The sequence below is a fragment of the Rana temporaria genome, chromosome 5 (genome assembly GCF_905171775.1).
Source record: "Rana temporaria chromosome 5, aRanTem1.1, whole genome shotgun sequence".
In the NCBI taxonomy this organism is placed as follows: Eukaryota; Metazoa; Chordata; class Amphibia; order Anura; family Ranidae; genus Rana; species Rana temporaria.
Window position 1 is genome coordinate 235278395 of NC_053493.1, and position 26929 is coordinate 235305323.

Below are 26929 nucleotides of genomic sequence, written 5' to 3' on the forward strand. Positions count from 1 at the left end.
TGTTTCTGTATTGCAGAAAACGATGTTCCTTTGCAGGAACGAAGGAATTATAAATCGAGTCCTGAAATTCAGGTATGTTGCATTTGTTTGGAAGATATTTAAAAAGCTCCTTTTATTCTAAGGTTCTTTTATGTACTAAATTGTTCCATCCGTGAGTAACAAGGCATGTTGGCCCCCGATCACAATTTGGGGTGATTTAGAGGTGTATTTTCTCCAAAACTTTTTATAATTTTTTTCCCCCAGAAATTTCATTACAAAAACAAATTACACATAAAAAAACAAAAAAAAACGGGAGTTCAATATGTAATGTCAATTATCCCAATCTCTTCCTAATTCCTCCTCTCTATTTCCCATCACAAAACCAACTCTGACCACTAATAGGTAGATTCAGAGAGAATGGTGCAAAGTTGCGGCGGCGTAGCTTAGCGTGTTTAGGCTACGCCGCCGTAAGTTAGCGAGGCAAGTACTTGATTCTCAAAGTACTTGCCTGCTAAGTTACAGCAGCGTAGCCTAAAGCGGGCGGGCGTAAGGGCGCCTAATTCAAATGTGTGTGTGTAAGGGGGCGTTTTATGTTAATGCGCTTGACCTTACGTTTTTGACGGGTTTTTTTCAACTGCGCATGCGCCGGGCACCTACATTTCCCAGTGTGCATTGCGGCTAAGTACGCCGCACGGGCCTATTGATTTCAACGTGGACGTAAACGACGTAAATCCCTATTCACAGACGACTTGCGCAAAACGGCGTAAAAATTTCGAATTTCGAAGCGGGAACGGCGGCCATACTTTAACATTACTATTCCATCTATTAGATGGAATAACTTTAGGCCTAATATTGCCTTATGGAAACGGCGTAAATGTACTGTGGCGGCCGGGCGTACGTTCGTGAATCGGCGTATCTACGAATTTACATATTCTACGCCGACCGCAATGGAAGCGCCACCTAGCGGCCAGCCTCAATATTGCAACCTAAGATAGGACGGCCACTGTGCCCATTTAAAAAAATTGAAGAGTCATTTTCGTATATATATATATATATATATATATATATATATATATATATATATATATGTGTGTGTGTGTGTTTTATATATATATTTATATATATATATATATATATATATATATTAGGGCTGTGCAAATTAACTTTTAATTAATCGATTAATCTTTAATTTTTTTTGATCGATCAAAATCTTTTTGATCGATTTAAAATGATTATGATTGGTACTCACCTCTCCGCCGGCTTCAGGGAGCTCCGTCGGAGATCCAGTAATGTCACGGACACCAGCAGGGCTTGCCGTGTCCATCTGAAGGGCTCCTTTGCTGTGCCTTCATATCTGCATGCTGGCGGGACCTTACTATCTGCCACGCGCAAGGGCTGTTACACTTCCCTCTATCACTTCCCTCTATCAACCTGGGATTCTACAACCATCCACTGGGAGTTGTGATAGTTCCCTTCGTGGGACATCTACATATCGACGGACCGATGTTAACCTCTCCTCATCTGGATTCAGCAGTGGTATCGTTGTACACATTTTTATACCAGTATCATACTTGGCTACATGTTTTTATGACTGCTTTTGGTACCGTTTGGTATTACTCGCACCATTTTTACAGTTTATGTAGCTACATCGATTTTATCTCCAGTGCAATATGTATTTTGTTACCTACTTGAAGACTATAAAAGTTCTAATGCTATTCCCATTGAGCACTGCCTTTGTGTGTTTTTTGTATCCTGCTATCCATTTTTCCAGTTCTTTGTAGCTGCACTGGGAATCAGCCTGCAAGGAGGAGATCAGCTAAAAGTAGTTGGATCTGTATGTGCGTTCTAATTAATCGAAATTAGTCGATTAATCAATTTAAAAAAAACAATTAATCGAACAGAAAAATTTTGATCAGTAACAGCCCTAATATATATATTTATATATACACACACACACTTTTTTTTGGGGGGGGGGGGGGGTAGACTTCACATTTTAAAGTCTATAGGGCCAAAATCGTGTGATTCTGCTCCGAAGAGATGACCTGGCTGCTGAGCTCTGTACTTGTGGACGATATTTCTTAGCTTACACAATAGAGAAATTGTATAAAGTATGGGATTTTGATATGTACTTGACAGATGAGATGTTGCTGGTGTAAGTGGTCTTCATTTGATCTGTAATATACTGTATGTGAAAGGGTCAGAGCAGAGGAAGGATATATAGTATATGTTAAGTCACAACTGTGTATCCAGACCATAATCTTGTAGTAGAGACCAGAACTGACATTGATATCTTAAACTGTTCTGTCTAAGGAAACCCTTAGTTTCCTATTAGTAATATTGCTTCCTTTTGATTGCTGAGTACTGTACAATCTCCCCACCGTCATGCTGTTTAGATAACGTCAAGCAGAGTGTCCTTTATAATCCGCTGCTGGTTAGATAATTCATTGTAACCATATTAACTCTGAGCCACACATTATTGTAAAACCAGACCAGTCTTCCTAAAGTGACTGCAGTTTGGACAACAGTAAGTGTGCATAAACGTGAGACTTGCCAAAAGCAGATTTTGTTTCATGTTGGCTAAACAAAAAGGTTTTTAACCACAAAGTGAGAACTGATCTTCCTTTACCAATGCCCTGTGATGGGTACTCTATAGGCACCCCAATATTTTTAAATTTTGTTAATCCCTGGTGAGTGATAGTTGCAAAATACCTTTTGGAAGCTATAGACTTCTGGAGCTGTCGGTCCAGGCAGGGTGTTGGCAAATCCATTTTAAAAGGCAGGTAACATATTTCTCCATTTGCAAAATAAAGTTTAAAGGCTAACTTGCATTTTTTTGCATCATATTTGGGGAAATAAAACCCCTCTCACCGTTCATGACGGCATGTCAATGAATGAACTACACGTCCCGTCTCCCACTATCTCCCACTGTGGTAGGCAAACTTGAACCTCTTGATGGGACACGAGTGCTGTAATCGCTGCACCCACAGTCTGACGCTCCAGCAGCTGAAAGCCCATACCTTGGTACAGAGCTGGAGGAGCATGACATTGATATCCACTGATCAGTTTCAACGCTTTGCAGGCTACTGTGCAAAAAAAAACTGCAAATCCCCCCCCGCAAATGTCCAGTATTTTTTAGATGTAAAAAATCATAGGCACATTTTGTTTCCCCTTTGTGATCACATTGCCTCTTATCTTAGCTGGGGGAAGGAGAAGCTGCAGTGTGTGTGTGTGTGTGTGTGAGAGAGAGGGCTAGGAAAGTGTCAGGACAAGTCTGATCATTGAAGGAGAGCAGGCTGATTTCCCAGCACAGCTAGAGAACTAGCCCATAATGTGGCACTGTAAACAAAGCCTGCGCTGTCCCCACAGGTGGCCGCATTCATCTTCGCCCCTCTTCCTACTGGGTAGGGGGCAGACTCTCTGTGACTGGCCAGAGCCGCATGACATCACTCCGTGTGTGCCTGTGGGAGCCGTCAGTAACGGCACTTGGGAGAGAAGAAACTGCACGGAGGTCCATTTCTTCACAGCGCATGCGCTGATGACATTGGAGCACTACAAGGTAAATATCTCTTAAATGATGCACTTTTAGGAGATATTTCCACTACCTCTAGGTAAGCCTTATTCTAGGCTTACCTAGAGGTAAAAGTGACTATTGGGGGTTAACAACCACTTTAATAGAGGAAGTCTCTTCTGCTTTTCAATTTCAACTAGTCTGTCCATTCAACAGTAGCTTACTGGCCAGTGGACGTGCATTGTGTTTCAGTATAACAAAAAACTGAATCCCAGTCAACCCTCCTATATATAAATTATTTTCAGCAGCGGCACTCACATGGTGCCATAGGGCTCATCTCTGACTCTGGACTTCTTTTCAGTTGTGGCAGTGGCGGAACTACCAGGGTTGCAGCAGTCGCACATGTGACTTGTGACCGGGCCCTGGTGTTCCGCTAATGCGGGGGGCCCCCAAGGCAGCAGGAACATAGTTGACATGCCAACTATTGGGACAGCGAAACTGTCTCGGGTGCCCACAGATAAGTGTGAGGTTTCACATCGGACATTGTACAAATTCATGCCAGGAAAGAGATCCCTCCCCTACCTCCTCCACCAGAAGCAGATCAGGCTCCCTCGGGTCACTCTTGCTAAGAACATCCCTGAGGTGAATCCTGAGTTGAAGTAATTGATTCTCCTGCACAGTTCCCCACCATTTGTTTCTGGGAGGGAAGGAGAAGTAGTGCACAACCAGGAAGCTTTCAATCACAATGCTGGAACTCTTTGCTTCTGCAGAGGGGGAGACTCTAAAGCCAAATGTGTGGGTGCTGGGCCACATTAAGAGCGGGAAGACTTTGCTGGCCGAGACGGTGGGCACGACCTCCTCCACTGTTGCCTTCCACAAGAACCACCAGAGCCAGGAGAGGGGCATCACCCTGGGCCTGGGTTTTTTCTCTTTCACCATGCCCACCTCTCAACACCTGAGACACCAGAGAATGCTGTCTACAGTTCACCCTGGTGACTGCCTGGGACATTCCTCCCTCAAGATAATCATAGCAAGTGAGTGCACTCTGCTGGTTGAACGGAGGGAGGGACACAGGTCAGCATAGTCCAAAAGAGCACCACAGGACCCATCATGCCTTGGCAGAGAACTAAAAGTCCCAGCATGACCTGATAGAAAACCACAAGTGCCAGTATACCCTAATAAAGAAATTGTTCTTTATCAGGGCATGATGGCACTTGTAGTTTTCTATCAGGCCATGCTGGGACCTGTAGTTCTCTATCAGGCCATGCTTGGACTTGTAGATGTTTATTGGACTTAAACTAGCATTCCCTGCCAAAGAACTAAAAGTCAACATGTTCCATCATTTGAGGGAACACCCTCTGATTGTCGGCACACACTGGGGCTACTAGTTCTTTAGCCAACAGCACATTGGAAATTGTGATGTCCCTGTCTTTGGAGCATGCTGGTACTGGTAGATCCTCCCCCCTGTCAGGGCTTACTGGGACTGGTGGTTCCCCAATCCCCACCTGTTGGAACACACTGGGACTGATAATTTCACAGCTGTAAGTGCCAGCTGAGTTTGGTAGATCCCCCAGCTGTTGGGGCACACTGAGACTGGTAATTCCCCCACCTATCTTTTTACAAAGCCCTGGAATTGTAGAAAGTGACTGATGGATCACCATGCTCACTGACTGCCCCTGCCTTATCGCTCACTGACTGCCCCTGCCTTATCGCTCACTGACTGCCCCTGCCTTATCGCTCACTGACTGCCCCTGCCTTACCGCTCACTGACTGCCCCTGCCTTATCGCTCACTGACTGCCCCTGCCCTACCGCTCACTGACTGCCCCTGCCCTACCGCTCACTGACTGCCCCTGCCCTAGCGCTCTGTGACGGGCCCTGTCCCGCCCTAGCGCTCTGTGACTGCCATGCACTGCCAATTATACAGGAAGAATGAAAAAAAGATTTTCTATCCTGAAAGGAAGAAAAAAACACTGCGCTAACAAATACGACACACGTTGGTGTATATAAAGCTGCTAGTACTAATACTTAATTTACCAAAGTAAATAAACAATAAAAAACAAAGTACAGCGCTCAGTGAACAATGACAGCCAATATTCAGTTGAACAATATTGGTATGAATAACCGTGACATATATGTGAAAAATAATAATAGTCCATAAACCTAATCCTCATCCGACCGAATGAATGAAAAAAAAGTTCATGAAGTGCTCATAAGTAAAGGTGAAACAGAGATCCTCCACCGGAAAGGGCACCCAATGTGTGAAATGTAGTCTCCTTACCAGCTGGGTTGACCGTTATTGCAGCGGTCTAATAAGGCTCAGGGATGTTTAGAGTCTTCCCAATAGGACTATCTCTGGATGTGGAAGATGCAAGGGACAATTCCAAACCATGTACACTCCAGTAAATCTGTGCCTCATTCAGGCTCCCATGAAAAGAAAAAACAAGGGGACCACATAGTGTAAAACCGTGTGATGGCTGATTTTAATGAAGGTAGGATGCACTTACAGTTAGGTAGAACTTTGGGCGCAATGACACATAAGGGGAAGCGGCGTCTCCTCTAAGCTTCCTTCGTCTGCTTGACTCTGTCGTTGCGTGTCTCCGTACGGTGCGTGATGACGTCACTCAGCTAGGCCACACCTACGCGTTTCGTCATCAAAGGACATCGTCGGGGATAGGCTGCTGAGCGTGCGTCATCACTGAATCCCTTATATAGCACTACGACGCCATTTTGAATGAGGGCAAATGCAAAGGAAGTATGGGAAAGGCAAAATAAGCGTACACATATTAACGTGCAACATCTATGGAGTATGCAGACTTAAAAAGAGTATGGGCAGACATCTGCCATCTTGTGGAAAGAAAGGAGAACTACAATTCTATGGATTCAAGCAATGACAAAGAAAAAGCCAGAGCGAGACGCCACCATAATAACACCTTTTGAGTTGCAAATGCATAACTATTATATACATACTAATTAAGGCATATATATAAACATTAAAATGTTAAAAAAAAATGAATAAAAAAGTTATACATTTAAAAGAAATACAAAAATTCAAAGGTAATTAAAACAGGTAAAATAAGAGACATCTAAATATTATTTAAAACCTCTTAGGTATTATTTATGTCCCAGTCTACGTTTAACCCGTACGGAATAAAAGATTTCATGTTAAAAATCCATTGAGTCTCAAGTTTAGAAATGGAACAGACTTTATTAGTCCGCCTCCAATGTGGGCATAATTTCTCAATCGGTAAAAACAGGGTCCCTTTTGATATCTTTAGCATGGTATTTGGCATAGTGCTTAGACAGGTTATGCTTAGGGAAGCCCCGTTTGATATTGCCCACATGCTCCTCCAATCTTATATGGAGAGCTCTTTTAGTCCGACCAATATATTGCCTAGAACATGGGCATTGTATGAGATATACGACACATTCACTGGAGCAAGTGATAAATGAATCAATATTATATGTTGTCTTTCGGGACCGCTTTAAGCCATTGGGGGTGGTGGCAACTGGTGAGTGGGATATAGGCATTACGATCAGTTTCCTTGAAATAAGTGGTAGTTATCACAGCATCATCCCTCACTAGGATGTTGAGATCCAAGAAATGGATCTGTGAATCACTTACCTCATACTTCAAGAAAATGCCTCTGTCGTTGTTATTTAACCCAGAAAAAAAATCCTCTAGAGATGAGAGGTCACCCTCCCATAATATCAAGATTTCATCAATATATCTTTTCCAAAGCCTGAGTTGACTGGGAGGATTGATGTCAATTACTTCTCTTTCCCAAAAAGCCATAAAAAGGTTCGCCAAGCTCGGGGCAAACTTGGCTCCCATCGCCACTCCGCATTTTTGTAAGTAATAATTATTACCAAACCAAAAATAATTGTGGCTAGTGACGAAAATCAACAAATGAATAATGAAATCTTTTTGGATCACTGATAGTGAGGTATCTTGTTGGAGATAGAATCTAACTGCTTCTAAGCCATGGGTGTGGGAAATAATGGTATACAGAGAATTAACATCTGCAATGGCCAAGATAATTCCCTCCCTCCAACCAAAATCTTCCAACAAGTTAACTTGTGTCATATCACGTAGATACGAAGGAGGTGGTAGTGACCAATGGTTGTAAGAACTCGTCTATGTATCTACCGATACGTGCAGTTATGGAATCTATGCCGCTGATGATCGGCCGGCCAGGCGGATTGGTCGTGCTTTTGTGCACCTTCGGTAGGTAGTACATTATGGGAATTCTGGGTGCTGATGGTACCAATTGAGTCTTCTCCTTTTTATTGAGTATGCCCAGAGAGAAGCCCTCATCAATTAAAGCCTTGAGTTCCTTCTTATACTTGACTGTGGGGTTATTGGCGAATTGGCTATAAGTGGTTGTATCGGATAAAAGCCTATTTATTTCAGTCAAATAATCACTTGTATTCAGTATAACACCCCCGCCCTTATCAGCTGGGCATATCACCAGATCATTCCGTGCACAAATCTGTTTAAGATGATTCTGGAATTCAGAATTGTTCCCGGATCTAGGGACTTTCAAGTCCACTATGTCTTTCAATATCAACTCCTTAAATGTTTGTACAGAGGGAGCGACAAAACCAGGTGGATTGAATAAGGATGCATTGGACAGCTTAGTATGTCTGGTAGGTACCAGACTGTCCATATTGGTAGGTGTATCAGACAATTGTATAGAACAAAGTCTCATTATACAGGAAGGGGGCCTGCTGTCTGAGGCCTCGTACACACGACAGAGTTTCTCGGCAGAATTCACCGAGAAACTCGGTCAAACCCGGATTCTGCCGAGAAACTCTGTCGTCTGTACACTTTTGGCCCGATGGAGCCGCCGAGGAACTCGTCGAGAAAATAGAGAACATGTTCTCTATTTTCTCGTTGTTCTATGGGAGAAGGCGGCCCGCCGAGCTCCTCGGCGGCTTCATCCCTGAACTCGACGTGTTTGGCACGTCGAGTTCCTCGGCCGTGTGTACGGGGCCTGAGAGTAATAAAGGGCCACAGAATGGGAGTAAAGGGACCCGGGCTTTGAGGGAAGGGCTCCTGATACTGATGGAAAGGGCCCTGGGATGGGGGTCAGGGGGGCCCTTCGTGGTTTCTTGCACCAGGGCCCTGGAGGTTGTAGTTACACCTCTGAGTTGTGGGTTTAACTTAAAGTATAACTAAAGGCAAAACGTTTTTGCTCTGGATAGAGTGGAGAGGGATTAGAACACCTGTCAGTCCTTATTGCTGTCTGTGCCCCCATTGGGGAGATTCACCCTCTCTATTTGTCCTGTTTACCATTATCAAAGTAAAAGAAAATCTCACATTTTGGGTTGTCCCCAGAAAAGTAAGAGGACAAATCTTCCAATGGAGACACTAGATCTGCGGGTCCCCAAGAGATTCCCTTTGCAGGGATTTTCTGTTTGGCTATGGGACAGGAAGTGAATGTAAATCTCCTGCCCCATGGGACAAAGATAGCAAAAATAAACCTTACAGGAGTTATAACCCTCCCTTACTCTATTCAGAATGGGGAAAATGCCTATAGTTCTACTTTAAGCTGGGTATACACTTATTGAAGTTCGGCCATTGTAGCAGAAGGCGCCTAAATTTTGATCTGTGTAACCCTGTTATTCGCAAAAAAAAACATTTGATCAGCTAATGCAGCGCTCATCAGTGTATTATGAAGGGGGAGGGGATAAACTGCTATTCTTTTATACGCTCTGTTTTTTCCAGAGCAGTATGTTTCCACGCACTATACTACATTATAACCCGCTGAAGTGAATAAAGATGAATGAAATGTAATGTTGTGACATTTCAATTTAGTTGAAAAAAAATAAACAGTGAGACGCGTCGCAACAACACAACCGCATGGCTTCCTTCACAGTGCACACCGACAGCCACAGTATAATGCTGCCGCCGGAGAACACAAACCCTAAAACTGAGTATACACTGATTTTTTTATATATATATATATATATATATATATATATATATATATATATATATATAATACAGTAGGTTGAAAAAAAAAAAAAACTCCAGATCTCCCCTCTAGCGCTATTGGTTTTCCTTTCATCTTAAACTTGAAGCAAATCTGAAGCTATTCAGAAACATTGTATTAGGGTTTTGGAATATACATGAATGGTTATTAATCAGAATGGGAACAGATTCGTTTTGTTTATGATTTATAATATGCAAGCTGTACATTGTTACTTTTCTTCCTAGAGTTACACTTTTACAGCTTTTGTATGCCATCTAGTGGTAGTTTTTCAGATTTCAGTTATTGTTTAAAACCAAACTTAAAGGGGTTGTAAAGGTAAAAATAGTTTTTATTTTTTTCCCTTAATAGCTTCCTTTACCTTAGAGCAGTCCTCCTTCACTTACCTCATCCTTCGATTTTGCTTTTAAATGTCCTTATTTCTGACTCTTCTGTAGTACAAGGGAGGGGGCGAGCATGACACTTTACACCAGGGAGAAAGCCTCACATTACTGTGTGTAGTTAGACAGAAGAACAGGAAGTAAGGATTTCTCAGAAGAAATAAGGACATTTAAAAGCAAAATCGATTCTCTCCTCAACTACTGGGTTTTGGAGCACGTCTACGTCACGGCATCAAAGGAACTACAATTCCATTGAGGCTTAGCAGCATCGCGCATGCGCAAGTGGCACTTTATCGTCACATAATGAGAACAAGCCGACGATCCTGAGTCTAACTCTCAATGGAGCAAATAAGGGGGTGGAGTTAAGGCAGGGCTGTGCAGCTTAGATGGTCATTCGGTACAATAACAAGGCACGGGAGGAGAAGTTACAGCGTCTTAGACACGCCCGCGGATCCCCTGCCTCCCGTGCCTGTGAACGTACGCAGCATCTCCCCGCAGGGATGTAGTCCCAAGGGAGGGGGTTAGCACGTGACTAACCCCCAGCCAGAACGGCTTGGATGATGGGGGCAAGCTGACAGAGGTGGAACAGGAAGTGAGAAATTCAGACAAAGAAAAAAATATTTATAGAAGGGAAATTGAAGGAAAAGGTAAGTGAACCAACAATGCACTAGCTTAAAGGAACCTAATTGGAAAATAAAAAACAAACCTTTACAACCCCTTTTAACCACTTCAGCCCCAGAAGATTTGGCTGCTCAGTAACCAGGCCATTTTTTGCGATACAGCGCTGCATCGCTTTAACTGACAATTTTGTGGTCGTGCGACGCTGTACCCAAGGAAAATGTATGTCGTTTTTTTCCCCACAAATAGAGCTTTTTTTTGGTGGTATTTGATCACCTCTGCAGCTTTTATTTTTTGCGCCATAAACAAAAGAGCTACAATTTAGAAAAAAAACAATGTTTTATTTTTTGCTATAGTAAATATCCCAATTTTTTTTAACCGCTTTCATACCAGGCACTTGCGCACCTTCCTGCCCAAGCCAGCTTTCAGCGCTGTCGCACTTTGAATGACAATTGTGCGGCCATGCTACACTGTACCTATTTTTTTTATTTTTTTTATAATTTTGTTCCCACAAATAGAGCTTTCTTTTGGTGGTATTTGATCACCTCTGCGGTTTTTATTTGTTGCGCAACAACTAAAAAAAATAGCGAAAATTTTGTTTTTTTTCTGTATTTTTTTTATTTTAAATAAGTACGTTTTCTTCTTCAATTACGGGCACCAATGAGTTGGCACTGATGGGCACCGATGAGGCGGCACTCATGGGTGGCACTGATAGACACTGAGGGGTGGCACTGATGGCATTGCTGGGCATCATTTATTTACTAATTTTTGACAGTGCCCATTTGTGGGTACTGATTGGCATCTATTGTATTTTTTTTTTTTTAACATGTGGGTGGCCATGGGGGATACCTGGCCATACACATGTTGCCCCCTTCCCTGGTGGTCCTGGTAGCTTTGCTGGTGGTCCAGTGTGGGCATCCGAGGGGGGGCTGCACTGATAAACAATCGGTGCAAACCCCTCCCTGTCAGGAGAGCCACAGATCGGCTCTCCTCTACTCGCGTCTGTCAGACGATCAACGGCTCTTCCTGTTTACATCGTGATCGGACGGCTGATCACGTGGTAAAGAGCCTCCGCTGGAGGCTCTTTACCGAGATCGGAGATGCAGGGTGTCGGACACCCCGCATCACCGATCGCCGCTCTGCGCACCCCCACGCCGGCATGTTATCCTGCAGGACGTCAATAGACATCCAGTCAGGATTTCAGAACCACTTCCCAGACGTCAATTTACTATTGATCGGGCGGGAAGTGGTTAAAAAACAAAAACCTTTTTTTCCTCAGTTTAGGCCAATACATATTCTTCGTATTTTTGGTAAAAAATAGATTGATTGGTAGATTGATTGGTTTGTGCAAAAGTTATAACGTCTACAAACTACAGGAAAGATTTATTTTTTTTTTGCTAGTAATGGCGGTGATCTGTAATTTTTATCGGTATTGCGGCAGACAGGTCGGACACTTTTGACACATTTTTGGGACCATTGACATTTACAGAGTGATCGGTGCTATAAATATGCACTGATTACTATGTAAATGTCACTGGCAGGGAAGGGGTTAACACTAGGGGGAGGTCAAGGGGTTAACTGTGTTGCCTATTGTGTGTTCTAACTGTGGGGGGTTTGACTAACTAGGAGAGATAACGGATCGCTGTTTTTACTTTGTAGAAACACGCAATCTGTCTTCTCTCCTCTGACAGCACAGGGATTTGTGTGTTGACACACAAACCCCCGCACAGCTTCTCGTGCATGCAATCGCATGTGCCCTTTAGCGATCGCTACCGTCGGCCACGCGCATCAGGTCCCCCACTGTGCAGCTGCCGACAGTCACTTTTAAATAAACTTTTCTAGGCAGCGATTCATCATATAGATCAGGGGTCCTCAAACTTTTTAAACAGGGGGCCGGTTCACTGTCCCTCAGATCGTTAGAGGGCCGGACTATAAAAAATCTAAAAAAAAATTCCTAAGCCCCCCCTCTCACCATTTCAAGCCCCTAACGATCATTGCAACCCTCCCCCTTCATCATTATAAGCCCCTCATTGCAACCCCCCCCCCCCCCTCACAATCATTAATTGCAAACCGACCATGATCATTGCAAGCCCCCCACCTCACCATCATCATTACATCATCATCATTACATCATCATCATTACATCATCATCATCATCATCATCATCATCATCATCATCATCGTGAGCATCCTCTCATTGCAAGCCCCCCCTCGCCATCATCATTGTAAGCCCCTCATTACAAGCCCCCCTCACAATCATTAATTGCAAGCCGATCAAGATCATTGCAAGCCCCCCCAATCATCATTACATCATCATCATCATCAGACCCTCATTGCAACCCCCCCTTACCTTTGCAAGCCCCCCTCACCATCATCAGCCCCTCATTGCAACCCCCCCCTCACAATTGCAAGCCCCTCATTGCAAGCCCCCCACCTTCATCATTACATCATCAGCCCCTCATTGCAAGCCCCCCCACCATCATCATCAGCCCCTCCCACCATCATTACATCATCATTTTATCATCATCAGCCCCCCCCCACCATCATCATCATTAGCCCCCCCCCCCCCACCATCATCATCATCATCATTATTACATCATCATCAGCCCCCCCCACCATCATCATCATCATTATTACATCATCATCAGCCCCCCCCCACCATCATCATCATCATCATTACATCAATATCAGCCCCCCTCACCATCGCAAGCCCCCCCCCCCTCCCTCCCTCACTATCATAAGCCCCTCACAGCACTTTCTCCTTACTGTGCCACTGCTCACCCAACTGCTGTGACGGTCCCGCTGTGTCACGCTGTGCTCACAGTGTTGGTAACAGTTCTGGCGCACTGTGAAAAATGTCCCGCCCTCCTCCTCCTAGACCAGCTCATCTGATAGACAGAACACTGGCTCTATCACACAAGCTAGTCTAGGAGGAGGAGGGCGGGACATTTATCACAGCGCGCCAGAACTGTTAACACTGTCATCTCCGTGACACAGAGTGTTACAACCTGCAGTGTAACCGGTGTTGCCTGTCAGGTTGGGTGGGCCGGTTACAAGTCCTCTGCGGGCCTCATGTGGCCCGCGGGCCGTAGTTTGAGGACCCCTGATATAGATAGTTAATGAGTAACTGCAGATCTGCATTTTTTTTTTAATGCTGTTCTTTTATCTTCTCCTTTCTCCCACTTTACACTACAATAATTAGGATGAAAACCCTAGCTGTAAAAGAACGCAACTCACTGGGGCTGGTGTACCATTGGAATTGTTTTTTAATTTACCTTGTACATTATTGGGTATACAAGGTGAGCACAGCTTTGCCTTATTTCCTTAGCTGTGGGAAGATTCACCAAGTAAATAGTCTGTATGCCTATAGTTATTTAGCTATACTGAGTACGTTGAAGTATAAGAAACTACCCCAATATTTGTTACAAAACAAATATCCTATATTTAGGCTTAAAGGGTCACTAAAGGAAAAAAAAATGTTTTGCCTAAAATTAATGTCTGCAAGGTAGACAGACAGAATAGTGTAATGATTCTGTTAAAAAACGAGTAAATACCTATTAAATTCCTTCATCTATATCACCTCCGGCATTCTAGTTTCTGTTCTCTCATTCACTTCCTGGTTTGCATCGCTCGTTCATGTAAGAACTACATTTCCCAGTTTGAATTGTGGCACGCCTAGTAATTCACACCTCCTTGAAGTCTCTAACACGTAGAGCGCATCCTGACACACAGATGTAGTTCCCAGGAGGGGGTGAGCATGTTACTGACCACCGCAGTAAAGCCTCCCGTCACAGTGGTGACTAACAATCAGACAAGCAGGAAGTGAACAGAACAGAGAAGAAATAGAGCAACTTCTGAGCAAAAACTAACAATGAGGAAGTGAAAAGAGGAATGTCTGCAGGTAAAGGATGCTTATTATGAATTTTTTTTTTTCATTTACAACCCCTTTAATAACTGCTGAAGAAAAAAAAAACGCATTTCCACATTTACATTAGCCCGAAATTGCATTCTAGAATGGGGTATGGTAGAATTCCAAAAGATGGATTGCAAGGGTCATCGATATATGTTTTTAATATGATGAGATGTGGGCCGCCCTCTGTGAACTGCCAATGAATACATAATCGGAAACTAAATCGATAATTTGCTAAAGCGTGTATAGGCCACCATAACACTTCAAATTCTGAGTGGTGTGTGTGCGCTACGTGTACATACTGTGTACATTGTGTATGTATGTGTGTGTGTGTGTGTGTGTGTGTGTGTATGTATATGCGTGTGTGTGTGTGTATATATATATATATATATATATATATATATATATATATATATATATATATATATATATATATATATATAGTGTGTATGTATACAGTAAGCTTACTGTAAATTAATTTCATCATTCTCATGTATTTGTATTAATTGGTCCCTAGGTAAATGAATAGTAAACACTTGCTAGCAATTAGGAGTGCATAATCTCATAATAATTATCTTTCATTAGTAAATTAGATTTCCACTTAAGGTAAACTAGTCTGCAGAGGTGGACGGTAAGGGAAAATATAATTGAAATCCAATATTGTTGCATTATGGGACCAAACCCTGTAGCTCTCTCTGCAACCATCTCACTAATGAGCCTGTACTATTACTGAATACATTGCAAAGGTTATGCTAGTAGGTATAGCTGCTATTGTTGGTCACGATTTTAATACTTGACAATTTAAATTTAATGCAAATTTTAGTCTGATCCCACTAGGGGTGTCGGGACAAGGAAGAAAGAACTCCATTAACCTCTTCCATACAGGGCTTTTATACACACCTCCATACCGGGCCTATTCTGTCACTTCTCTCTTACATGTACAAATCATCATTTTTTTGCTAGAAAATTACGCAGAACCCCCAAACATTATATATGTTTTTTTAGCAGACACCCTAGGGAATAAAACGACGGTCATTGAAACCTTTTATTCTGCACGGTATTTGCGCAATAATTTTTCAAACGCCTTTTTTTTGGAAAAAAATTGTTTCATGAATTAAAAAAATAACAAAACCTTTACTGACTCTACAGAGTTTCGTAACTTATCCCATCACCCTACTTCTGACTGAGACTACCCTGACCTTTTAAGTGACAAATTACCGAGACTCCCTATCCACCTTTTTTTTTTTTTTTCCCTTTTTTATGTTTTGCTTGGTGATTCTTATTTGGAAGATAAAAAAAAAAAAAGAAAGAGGTGTATTACTATTTTTTTTTTTTTTTTTTTTTTTTTTTTTTTTTTTTTTTTTTTTTTTTTAACTATTCCTGATAGAATTTTCTACTTGTTATCATCAGTTATGAAAAACAAAGAGATATGTATTCTCTTGGCTTCTGTTGTTCCGTGGATATTTTTAATTCACTTCATTCGTTCTGTTATTTATCTTGATGTATCAATAGATGCTTATTGCTTTATTGTACAACTTATTTCAAAATTCCAATAAAATCTTTAAACAAAAAAAAAAAAAAAAAAAAAAACAGTAAAGTTAGCCCAATCTTTTTGTAAAATATGAAAGATTATGTTACACCAAGTAAATAGATACCTAACATGTCACACTTTAAAATTGCGCACACTCATGGAATGGCGCCAAACTTCGGTACTTAAAAATCTCCATAGGCAACGCTTTGAATTTTTTTACAGGTTACCAGTTTAGATTTACAGAGGAGATCTAGTGCTAGAATTGTTGCTGGCACTCTAGCGCATGCGGCGATACCTCACATATGTGGTTTAAACGGCGTTTACATATGTCGGCGGGACTTGCGTGTGCGTTCGCTTCTGCGCGCAAGCTACTGGGGACAGGGGCCTTAAAAAAAAAAAATGCATTTCTTTTTTTTTTTTTTTTTTTTTTACATATTTATTTCTTTTTTACACTTGTTTTATTTTATTTTTTTTATTATCACTTTTATTCCTATTACAAGGAATGTAAACATCCCTTGTAATAGGAATGTGTGTGACAGGTACTCTTTATGGAGAGATGCGGGGTCAATAAGACCCCACATCTCTCCTCCAGGCTGGAAACCATGAGATCGGTGAAAAAAAATTCACAGATCTCATGTTTACCGTTGCTTAGCAGCCGCAATTGCGGCTTTGTTTACTTACGGGGACCCGGGCGTGACGTCATCACATCGCGCCCGGGTCCTCCGACGGTCATAGAGATGACTGGTGACCATCTGGTCACCAGTCATCTCTATGCTTCCTGCGAGCGCCGGACGATTCGTTCTCCGGGCCCCCGATGGCACGGGAGAGCCCGGAGAAGCACCGGATGGCGGCGGGAGGGGGGGGGATGTCCCCTTCCGCCGCCTGTAAGAACCATCTAGTGGCGGAACCGCCGCTATGATCTTTCTTACGTTGTGCAGAATCGCCGGCACAAGAGAAGGATATCTGAATGATGCCTCTAGCTGCAGGCATCATTCAGATATCCCCCCCCACAAAGCCCAGGACGTCATATGACGTCCACTCTGAACGGCAGAGGTTCTTTGTGGACGTCATTTTACTATGGGCCGGTAGGGAAGTGGTTAATGGTTTGACGAGCAACATGTACCCCACAAGTACCGCTCACCACTTGGTGTTTAATGCCTTCAAGTTCCAACGCTTTACTTGTATGAAAGACACCCGTATAGTTATCTCATAAATGTTACTTATGTCTTTCTATGCAAAACCTCAATAAAAATATTGAAAGATAACATTTTTTTTTTTTTTTTTTTTTTTCACTCGAAAGATAACATTTTTAAGAAGAATTAAAGTTACTGCAAGTAAATGTCACGTTGGAAACCAAAAAATAAAACGTGACACCCCCAGCCCTCTTCCCACCACCACCGTTCCAAAAGCAAACTATGAAGCGGATGCTGTGGAATTGGAGCATAGCAAAATTGAAGTTGTTTTGAGTGGTCAGTTTCCTTGTCTTAATTTAGATATTGATCCTGATTGTTGTCTATGAACAACATCTTTGAGTACATCTGTTAAGAGAAATGTGTGGATTGGCATTACCAACACCTTCTGAAAATGCTAGTTGACTTAAAATGAATATGCAACAAATGAAATTGGAGAAAAATTCAAAATTCTCTGTATCTCTCTTCTTTTTCTGGGTTGGTGACTTTACAAGTGCCAATGCCAAGGGAATAGCCAATCAACCAGGAAACGTTTTCAGAAGGAAAGGTCAACTATAGCAGCCCACATCTTTCATGATACTTTTTTTCCCCCTCCCATTTATTTTTTATTTTTTTATTATTTTAATATGAACGATTTAGATGCAATCTTTGCGAGCCTACTTAACATAGCTAGTAAACGGAAAAATTTGTGCTAAGAGTATAAATTTAAATCCTGTGATAATGTAAAAACATTGCAAGTATATATCCTTAAGACAAGACCATACAGTACACATGATGATCAAAAACCATATACGTGAAAAATTTAAGACAATGTCTCTGAAGGGATAAATAGTGACTCCTAAGTGCAATGTCTATAAAGAGTGATAAGTGGATCAGGTTCTAAGACAGTATAAATCCGGGAACAATGGGAGAATGTTCAAAATTTCCACCACCACCAAAGGATAAAAAGGACGAGACTCTTCATGGGACGTACATCGGGAGAAATGGAAACTCTTAACGGAAGGAGTGGACCTTCTATTGTAGCAAGGTCGCCTGCAGATATAGCCCTCTGCGGGGTCTGGCATGGATCCAGGTTGTTTGGTGTAGTGTGCTCCAAGCCTCCACCTCATTCAATGGCCACTATCTGTCCGCCTTACTCCAAAGTACGATCTCCCAAGTGAAATCAAAGCATACAAAAGGACAAAGGCTCCAATAATGTGTTATTGTTTTCAAACACAGCTAATTTATTATAAAAAATGTTCCAGTTGGATGAACAAAAACATCATAATAACACACATTTCGGCAATAAAAAATTTCAAATTAAAGCGAATGCCCACACTTCCGGGGTCACGCAAGGCGTGATGACGTCAATGCGCATAGTTGCTTCCTCACATAAGGAGATTCTGTATTATACTCGCTGTTGTTTCCGAAGGTCATTTTTCTCTCTGATCGCATATCATAAAACAGAACTGGTTACAAGAATGGACAAACGGCATAGTACATTAAGATGAGGAGAGCAGGGCCCCCATTTAAATGTACAAATATACAGAGCTAAAACACATGACATTAGGAACCATTAATTTAACACTGTCAGTTTTGGAGAAAATAGCCTTTTTGTCATTTATTTTAATTTTAAGCCATTGCCCCTTGATGATGGTGAAGCGAACCATTGTGTGTATGTTTACCTCTTTCCAGTTTAAAGTCATCACTTCCTTTAGCATTTTAGGATTGCCTTTACCCCTGAGATCCATAATATTTGCCCTGCCAAAGACTGTATTTTAAGATAAGGATTGGAGGCTTGCTTAATATACAATATAGTCCTGTTTCAAAATACCGATGGTAGCGGTTTTATGGAAGTGTTATGAAATTTCCTGGATTTCATATCGGAGTTCCTCATGAGCATTAGTCATCGAGATGCATTCCTTTTTTATTCTTGAAGGCAGCTCTAGAGGTGCCACATACAAATAAAGGTCGGGGGGGCTTATATAGGCAAATTGTTTTGGCTACACAAGCGAGTATTGGATGAATTTTTCTTACCTGGTTGGTAGTTTTTCTTAAGACCTACACAAATATGTCTAGCTTTTGGTAAGCTAGACTCGCGGAATGGATGAAGAGATGGAGCACATCTTTTTACACACTTTTTCTTGTATTTTTTTTTCTTTCTTTTTTTATATATATAAAATATGTCTAGCTTTTTCTAACTGCTTTTGGTTTTGTTTTTATTCTAGGAACCTATTAAAAATCTTGAAAAAAGAGCACTAAATTTCCTTGTGAATGAGTATTTATTGGAAAATAACCACAAGCTTACTTCTATAACCTTTTCTGATGAAAATGATGACCAGGTAATGTGCTCATTACATTTAAGTATAATCTGTTTATTATTGGTTTGTATAGAAACTCTAGAAGGTGCCTAATCCTCAGGTAAAAAGACGGCGTATAAAAACAGTTATGTTCCGAGACTTTTTCTCAGGAAAGCGCCATTTTAGAACAATGTAATATGGAGGAATATCCTAGCAAGGCAAAAGGATATCCTTCTAACTGCTTATATTGTTCTTGGAATTTCCTTCCATAGTTTTCCATTCAATGCCAAATGTGATCTGACTGCAGATGCCATGACGTTAATTACCATGAATTAATATAAAACGTTTGCACTGCTGATTTTCAAAACACTTATGTAGAATATGGATTAAATTCTAAAACACTCACCGGCTCTTATCAAACATGGTGTTTTGTCCATGGTAGTCTACAATATGTCGGCTGTAAAAAGTAACTATACAGTGCAAGATGGTTTGTGTACAATTGCTTTAAATCCTGTTCATGGGTGAATATTGTATGTCATGGGTTCAGATCTCCAACAAATATTTTTTAAAGGACGTGGTGGCATTTGAACCTCCCTGTTCAATGAACCCTTGGAAGAAAATTACCAACTTTTTTTTATTTTTTTTGTGGTTCTTTGCCTAGCCATTGTGCTAACAAAAACCAGCATGTGGCACACCACCAGTGAATTACTGATAATAATTAACTTTCTGTATAGTATGCAGTTATAAAATACAGGCAATAACACTTTTGCTGTATGGAACTTTTTTTTTTTCTAGCTTTAGTGGTATGTTGATTCCTTAAAGCGGTTGTAAACTTGCGATTATTTATTTATTTATTTTTTCACCTGAAAGGCAAAAGCCATAATGAGCTAGTATGCACCGCATATTAGCTCATTATGAAATACTTACCTCGGAACGAGGTGAGAGGAACTTACCTGGTCCACGCCGAGCGAGATGTCCTCTTGACTCGGCGTGTGTTCCGGGTATCGCCGCTCCAGCGCTGTGATTGGCTGGAGCGGCGATTACGTGCATGCTTGCGGGAGACTTCAATTCGGCAAGGTCTGGTGGCTGCCGGTCCTTTAGCTGAGGATCCCCGCTGCGCATGCGCCGCTGCAATCAGCGGCGCATTGCGGGGGGAATGTCTCCTAAACCGTACAGGTTTAGGAGATATTCTTTATACCTACAGGTAAGCCTTATTATAGGCTTACCTGTAGGTAAAAGTCATAAAGTGGGGTTTACAACCACTTTAAATTACACTATAAAGATTTTTTTGTGTAGCACTGACCCCCGAAGGAGCTGCTGGTTTAATTTGGGCCTGCACTCTACTAATAAACCCCACTAACTTGGCTCAATCCCCTTGGCACAGCTGTGATGCAATGCAATGCAATACAATACAATGTAAGACAATACAAAATACCTGTATTATAACCCCAGGATCCACTGACTGCATTTGGAGTGAGAAAAACAGTACGCCACAACAACTGGATACTTAACCAGAGATATATTTTACTGTGAAATATGCAAATAAGTGATTACAGTAATTGTGCTGTCATCCCAACGTAAGACGACAGCACAATTGATTTAAACATAAGCTATTTGAAAACAGTATACATAAACATTTTATACCTGGGAGCTCCCCCTACTTTATTAGCTATGCGTGAGATCTCACTTAAAGTACTTGGTCTTGGATCTTCTTTTCTTCGCTAGCTAAAGTGATTTGTAATCCACAGTTTTGATGAGTCAAATTGAAGTGAAAATGCTCCTGGTATAACTGCAACAACTATTTTAAAATCGCTTGAAACGTCAAATTAGATAGGCCTCAAGCCTTCTCAGTTTCAGTTCCTCTGCTCCTCTGTGGAACTATAACTCCCAGTGAGGCCTGTATATGAGTCTAACTGTGTGTAAACTTAGCAAACTGTGGGTCGTGACCCGCTCACCCACTGGATCGGAGCTCCGGGTAGTAACTTTTGTTCAGGGTCCTGTGACTGCAACTTGCTTCTCCGTCAGCTCTGTTCAGCTCCGCTGGATGGATCCGGTTCTCTGATGCTCGGATGAGTGTCTCTCGGTCTCTGCAATCCGGCCACCGTCCTCTAGCTCTCCAAGCTCAGCCTTTCGCTCCCCAGCAGCTCGGCATCAGCCCCCAGCAGGCTTTTTTGTTTACACTCCTGTCTCCCCTCGTCTCCAAGGCAACCAAAATCCTCAACAAAACATCTCTCTGCATTACCAGTATTTGGTCACTAGATGGCTCCAAATACTTAAACATAGCAATGTCCATAGACGTTGTATTAAAGTATGCAAACACACATCAATATACAGGAATGTCAGCGCTACATTTGTAATATAATTTATGTGATCAACATTTTGGGAGCAGCACCTGTGTTTTTTTCCTTCTCACTAGTAAGCCGTATTCAGAGCATATAACGGGAATTCCTTCTGCCTGACTCCTAGTTAAGCCCCATAACTGACATAACTGACTGCGATCTGAGGTTCCCACAATAGACGATTGAATGGTCAAGGCAGTGAATTAAATGAGTGGAGCTGAAGTTGAGGTTCTCTGTATGCTCCTGATCCAAGGGAGTTTCAGGTGCAAAGCAATGAATTTACCAATTACCAAATGTGTCCTTTTTAGCCCTGGTCCACACCAGTGCTGCTTTGAAATAACGCTACTTCAGCAACATTTTCAAAGCCGTAGATCAGTGCAATTTGCACTTTTGATTTAATTGCGACTTCATTTAACAGAAGTCTATGCAAGTCAAAAATTAAATCCACAAAAAAGTAGAGCAGGAACCTTTTTCAAAGTCGTAAACGATTTTGAACCGTTCCCTTGCTGGCAATAGGGTGGAACCGGTCATGCAATTGTGGACTGTCACATTGCATGAACCAGGGCTTATTGTACATTTCAGGAAAGCAATGAAGTACATGGTAAGCTAGACTCGCGGAATTTATGAAGAGATGGAGCACATCTTTTTACACACTTTTTCTTGTATTTTTGTTTTCTTCATATCTATCTATCTATCTATCCTTCTATCTATCTATCTATCCTTCTATCTATCTATCTATCCTATCTATCCTATCTATCTATCCTATCTATCTATCCTATCTATCTATCTATCTATCTATCTATCTATCTATCTATCTATCTATCTATCTATCTTCTTTTCTTTTTTCATTTCTTTTCTTTTTTCATTTCTTTTCTTTTTTCATTTCTTTTCTTTTTTCATTTCTTTTCTTTTTTCATTTCTTTTCTTTTTTCATTTCTTTTCTTTTTTCATTTCTTTTCTTTTTTCATTTCTTTTCTTTTTTCATTTCTTTTCTTTTTTCATTTCTTTTCTTTTTTCATTTCTTTTCTTTTTTCATTTCTTTTCTTTTTTCATTTCTTTTCTTTTTTCATTTCTTTTCTTTTTTCATTTCTTTTCTTTCTTTCTGTCTTTCTTTCTGTCTTTCTTTCTGTCTTTCTTTCTGTCTTTCTGTAAAAATCCATATACAATAGCGAAGACATGTGCCTATAGAAAATTTTGAATCTTTAATGGATTTTTAGATAACTTTTTTATCTTCCCAAACTAAAATATCCCACTCTTAACATATCGCACCTTATTTATGTCATTGGTTTTTGGCAGCACCTAGATTTGCGAACAACTATTTTCAAGGATCAAGCACAAGTAGGTCAAATTTGGAAACCAAAATATTGGATATGCACCTTGAGAATTAATTGAGATTGCTGCTACATCCATCCCACCAGATATTGATGCATTAAAGTGGATGTAAATCCAATCTCATCCTTTCTAAACTACTGCCATAGTGCTGATCTATAAGGATATACATGCCTCCTGCATGTACCCTAACCTGTCAAATGTTTCCCCTCTGTCTGTTATAAGAACTGAAAAACTGCAGATTCTGTGGGTCGATCTGTTGTCTGGAGCTCGGTGGGTGAAGTCGTGATGTCAGTGGACTCCCCGCCCTCCTACACTCCCCTTGTCAGCATGCATTTTTCCTGTGTATTCCTTACACTAAATTCTGCTATGATCACTAAAATCCAGTCAAAATCCAGAAAAGTAACCACATGACTTCAGAAAAGGAGTGGGGGTGGGAATTTAAAAAATAATTTCTGTCTCCAGGCTAGTGCATGAGATATGTAAATAACCTGTCATTCACAGCAAGGGGGCGGAACGGACTAAGGTTTTTCTCTGTAAGTCTGTTTTATTTCACTGAACAATAAGAGGATTGCGCAGAGCTGGATTAACTCTGTGTGGCAAGACTGGGCACAGATGATAGGAAATCTTATACTGTATATTGTGACATCAAAAAATAAATAAATAAATTCCGGGTTTACATCCACTTTAATTTATCAAAACCAAAACAAATGTGGCACTTGTTTTATGTTGCTCTTTAAATTTTATCATAAATATTACAAGAAAATTAAGTTTTATTACTCAGACAGGTACATTATATGAGCAATTGTTAACTTGTGATCTACCTGACTTTTTCTGCCAATCGTCTATCCTTCTTGTTAGTGTATTTTATGGCCCGAGACAAATCCTCTTTTTCCAATGTGGCCCAGGAAGGTCAAAAGGTTGGACACCCCTGATTTAATCAATTACGCAAAAATGTTTTCCAGTTCTGTTACCATTGTATACACATTATTTTGATATAATGGTTCCTTTTTTTTCTATTAATACAAGGAATGCTTCCTTAACATTGCTATGACCCTGGGACCGGGTGTGCCCTTTTGTCTCAGGAAACCTGATTGTGAAATGTAACATGTAAAAGTATATGTTTTATGTTGTGTTTTGTGGATTGCTGTATTCAAAAAAATTATAGGAAAGAAGGCACAGAGGTTGTATACACTAATCTGTTTTATGCCAGGGAATTGGAATCCTGACCCTCTGTACTTTTTCTTCAGGACTTTGAATTATGGGATGATGTAGGTTTAAATATTCCAAAACCTCCAGACCTTTTGCAACTTTATCGTGACTTTGGAAGCCACCAGGCTGTAGTAAAAGACACTGCAGATGTTGGAGTTGTTGTAAAAGAAGATGACCTTGAGCCCCTTTCTACTCCCCAGATAGCCATAGTGGAACCCCAGTCTGTCCAGGTGAGATTCGTTTTATTATTTATTAAAGCTGAACTTCAGGCAAACCATTTATTTTTATTTTTTTTAATGGTTGTACATTTGTGTTCAATCGTATGGTTTTGCTTTGCTGTTTAAATACAGCTTGTCCCCAATAAAGTCTGTTGATAAGTTGCCTTACCTCAATCCGAAGGAATCTGCAACCTGTCATGAGGACCATTCACCTCAGCTTGCATCTTATGGGCTGGGTGACTGGTCTGCTCGACTCCCCTCGGTGGTTCAGAGCTGATACTGCTGACAACAGAATGCTAATACAGTAAAACCTTGGTTTGAGAGTAACTTGGTTTGAGAGCGTTTTGCAATGCAAGCAAAATGTTTTGATACATTTTGCTTTGATATACAAGCGATGTCTTAATATAAGAGTAAAAAATGTGGCGCTAAAGGAAACCCTGAGGGGGGTAACCTGAGAAATAAAGTGAATACAGGTTGACCCAGCAAGGTCAATCAGGTGTATGGGTGTGTCACCCAATATGGAGCCTGCAATCACTCAAAGCTCCGCAAGGGGGACCACACTTAAATGTCAACCAAAAGATTGACGTGAAAACATTAATAACACGTGTGGGAAATAAAACAAAACAAAATGTACCACAAAATGTGTATAGGGCACATTCAATCTATAAAGGCACCCGAATCAACCAGGCGCATGTGTAGCGGTGTGCCTAAAGGCAAATAGTTGCAGTACACCAAAATGTATTGTGTAGTCTTCCAAAACAATAAGGTCAAAGTTCACGTTATGTTATAGTGAGTAACAATGAGGTGAGTCTCAACAGCAGTGACCCAATACACAGTGATAATAGTCCATTCAATCAGAACTGGATCAAAGTGCTGTATGTTCTCTTCAAACAATGGGTGGAGCAATAAACATCAGATACAATCTTCCGTGCTGGACATATTGATATGTGAGTAAATACTCTTACCGGAACCGATGGACCCTCTATCTCACCATACGATAGGAGGGTCGTCAGGGCTTGGTTTAGACCGACTGTCTAGGCAGGAACGTCACCACGAAGATGGTACGGGGCCAGGACGATCACCATTCGGTTCCGTTTGTCACGACAGTTGATTGTATCCGGAATTCACCAATAGCAGTAGCTCACACACCCCAATCATGAATAGGAGAAAAAATAATAAAAAAGGAGGTGCTCCTCATAGTGTAAAAAAGTATTTAATAAAAATTCCTCAAAAATGTCCACACAAGTGACAAATATTAGATTAAAAAGTCAAACTTGCAGAAATCACACATCAAAAAGCAAACTGAAAAATGAATGAATAACAGCAGCAATAAGAACTCCCACCCTGGATGGATGTGAGGAGTGTTCCAATAAAATGCAGTGGAGATGCGATAGAACAGAAAAACCCTACCGGTTTCGTCTCACAAAGACTTCAACTGGGGTATCTATCTGTCCCCTGCATCTCCCATGCATTAAATACCTGTTGATCCTGCCTCCGTGAGAATCCCAGCCCAATCCGCCATGATCTCCTGGCGTGCGTTCCAAGGAGTCAATCATTTCCGTGTGTGCGTTCCATAGACCGGATGGAGAAAGGCGGGGTTCAATTGTATAAACCAGCGTTGTTTGGATGTCATTAGTTAGCCCATAGGGCGGAAGGGATGCGACGCGACACAAGCCAATCAAACGAGACGAAAGAGGAGGTGAACACACCTCCCAAAGAGACAGCGTCTCATCCTCATCGTCGGCCGCATATGACAGAAGAGCGTCAAACACTCTCCACCAACCAGCGGCACACGATCGCGTGGCCACGCCCCCCGTGGAACACTCCTCACATCCATCCAGGGTGGGAGTTCTTATTGCTGCTGTTATTCATTCATTTTTCAGTTTGCTTTTTGATGTGTGATTTCTGCAATTTGACTTTTTAATCTAATATTTGTCACTTGTGTGGACATTTTTGAGGAATTTTTATTAAATACTTTTTTACACTATGAGGAGCACCTCCTTTTTTATTATTTTTTCTCCTATTCATGATTGGGGTGTGTGAGCTACTGCTATTGGTGAATTCCGGATACAATCAACTGTCGTGACAAACGGAACCGAATGGTGATCGTCCTGGCCCCGTACCATCTTCGTGGTGACGTTCCTGCCTAGACAGTCGGTCTAAACCAAGCCCTGACGACCCTCCCATCGTATGGTGAGATAGAGGGTCCATCGGTTCCGGTAAGAGTATTTACTCACATATCAATATGTCCAGCACGGAAGATTGTATCTGATGTTTATTGCTCCACCCATTGTTTGAAGAGAACATACAGCACTTTGATCCAGTTCTGATTGAATGGACTATTATCACTGTGTATTGGGTCACTGCTGTTGAAACTCACCTCATTGTTACTCACTATAACATAACGTGAACTTTGACCTTATTGTTTTGGAAGACTACACA

At 41.4% G+C, this 26929-nt stretch overlaps 1 protein-coding gene across 9 annotated transcripts in view; it reads left to right on the plus strand.

The window, feature by feature from the left end:
- The window catches only part of RELCH (RAB11 binding and LisH domain, coiled-coil and HEAT repeat containing), a 194265-nt gene that overhangs the window by 54361 nt on the left and 112975 nt on the right, over positions 1–26929 (plus strand). For all 9 annotated transcript variants that reach the window (XM_040353587.1, XM_040353588.1, XM_040353590.1 and 6 more), the window contains 3 exons: positions 17–72; positions 19318–19431; positions 24308–24499. In XM_040353587.1, coding sequence (XP_040209521.1) covers positions 17–72; positions 19318–19431; positions 24308–24499 — 362 coding nt within the window. The remainder of the gene's footprint in view (positions 1–16; positions 73–19317; positions 19432–24307; positions 24500–26929) is intronic.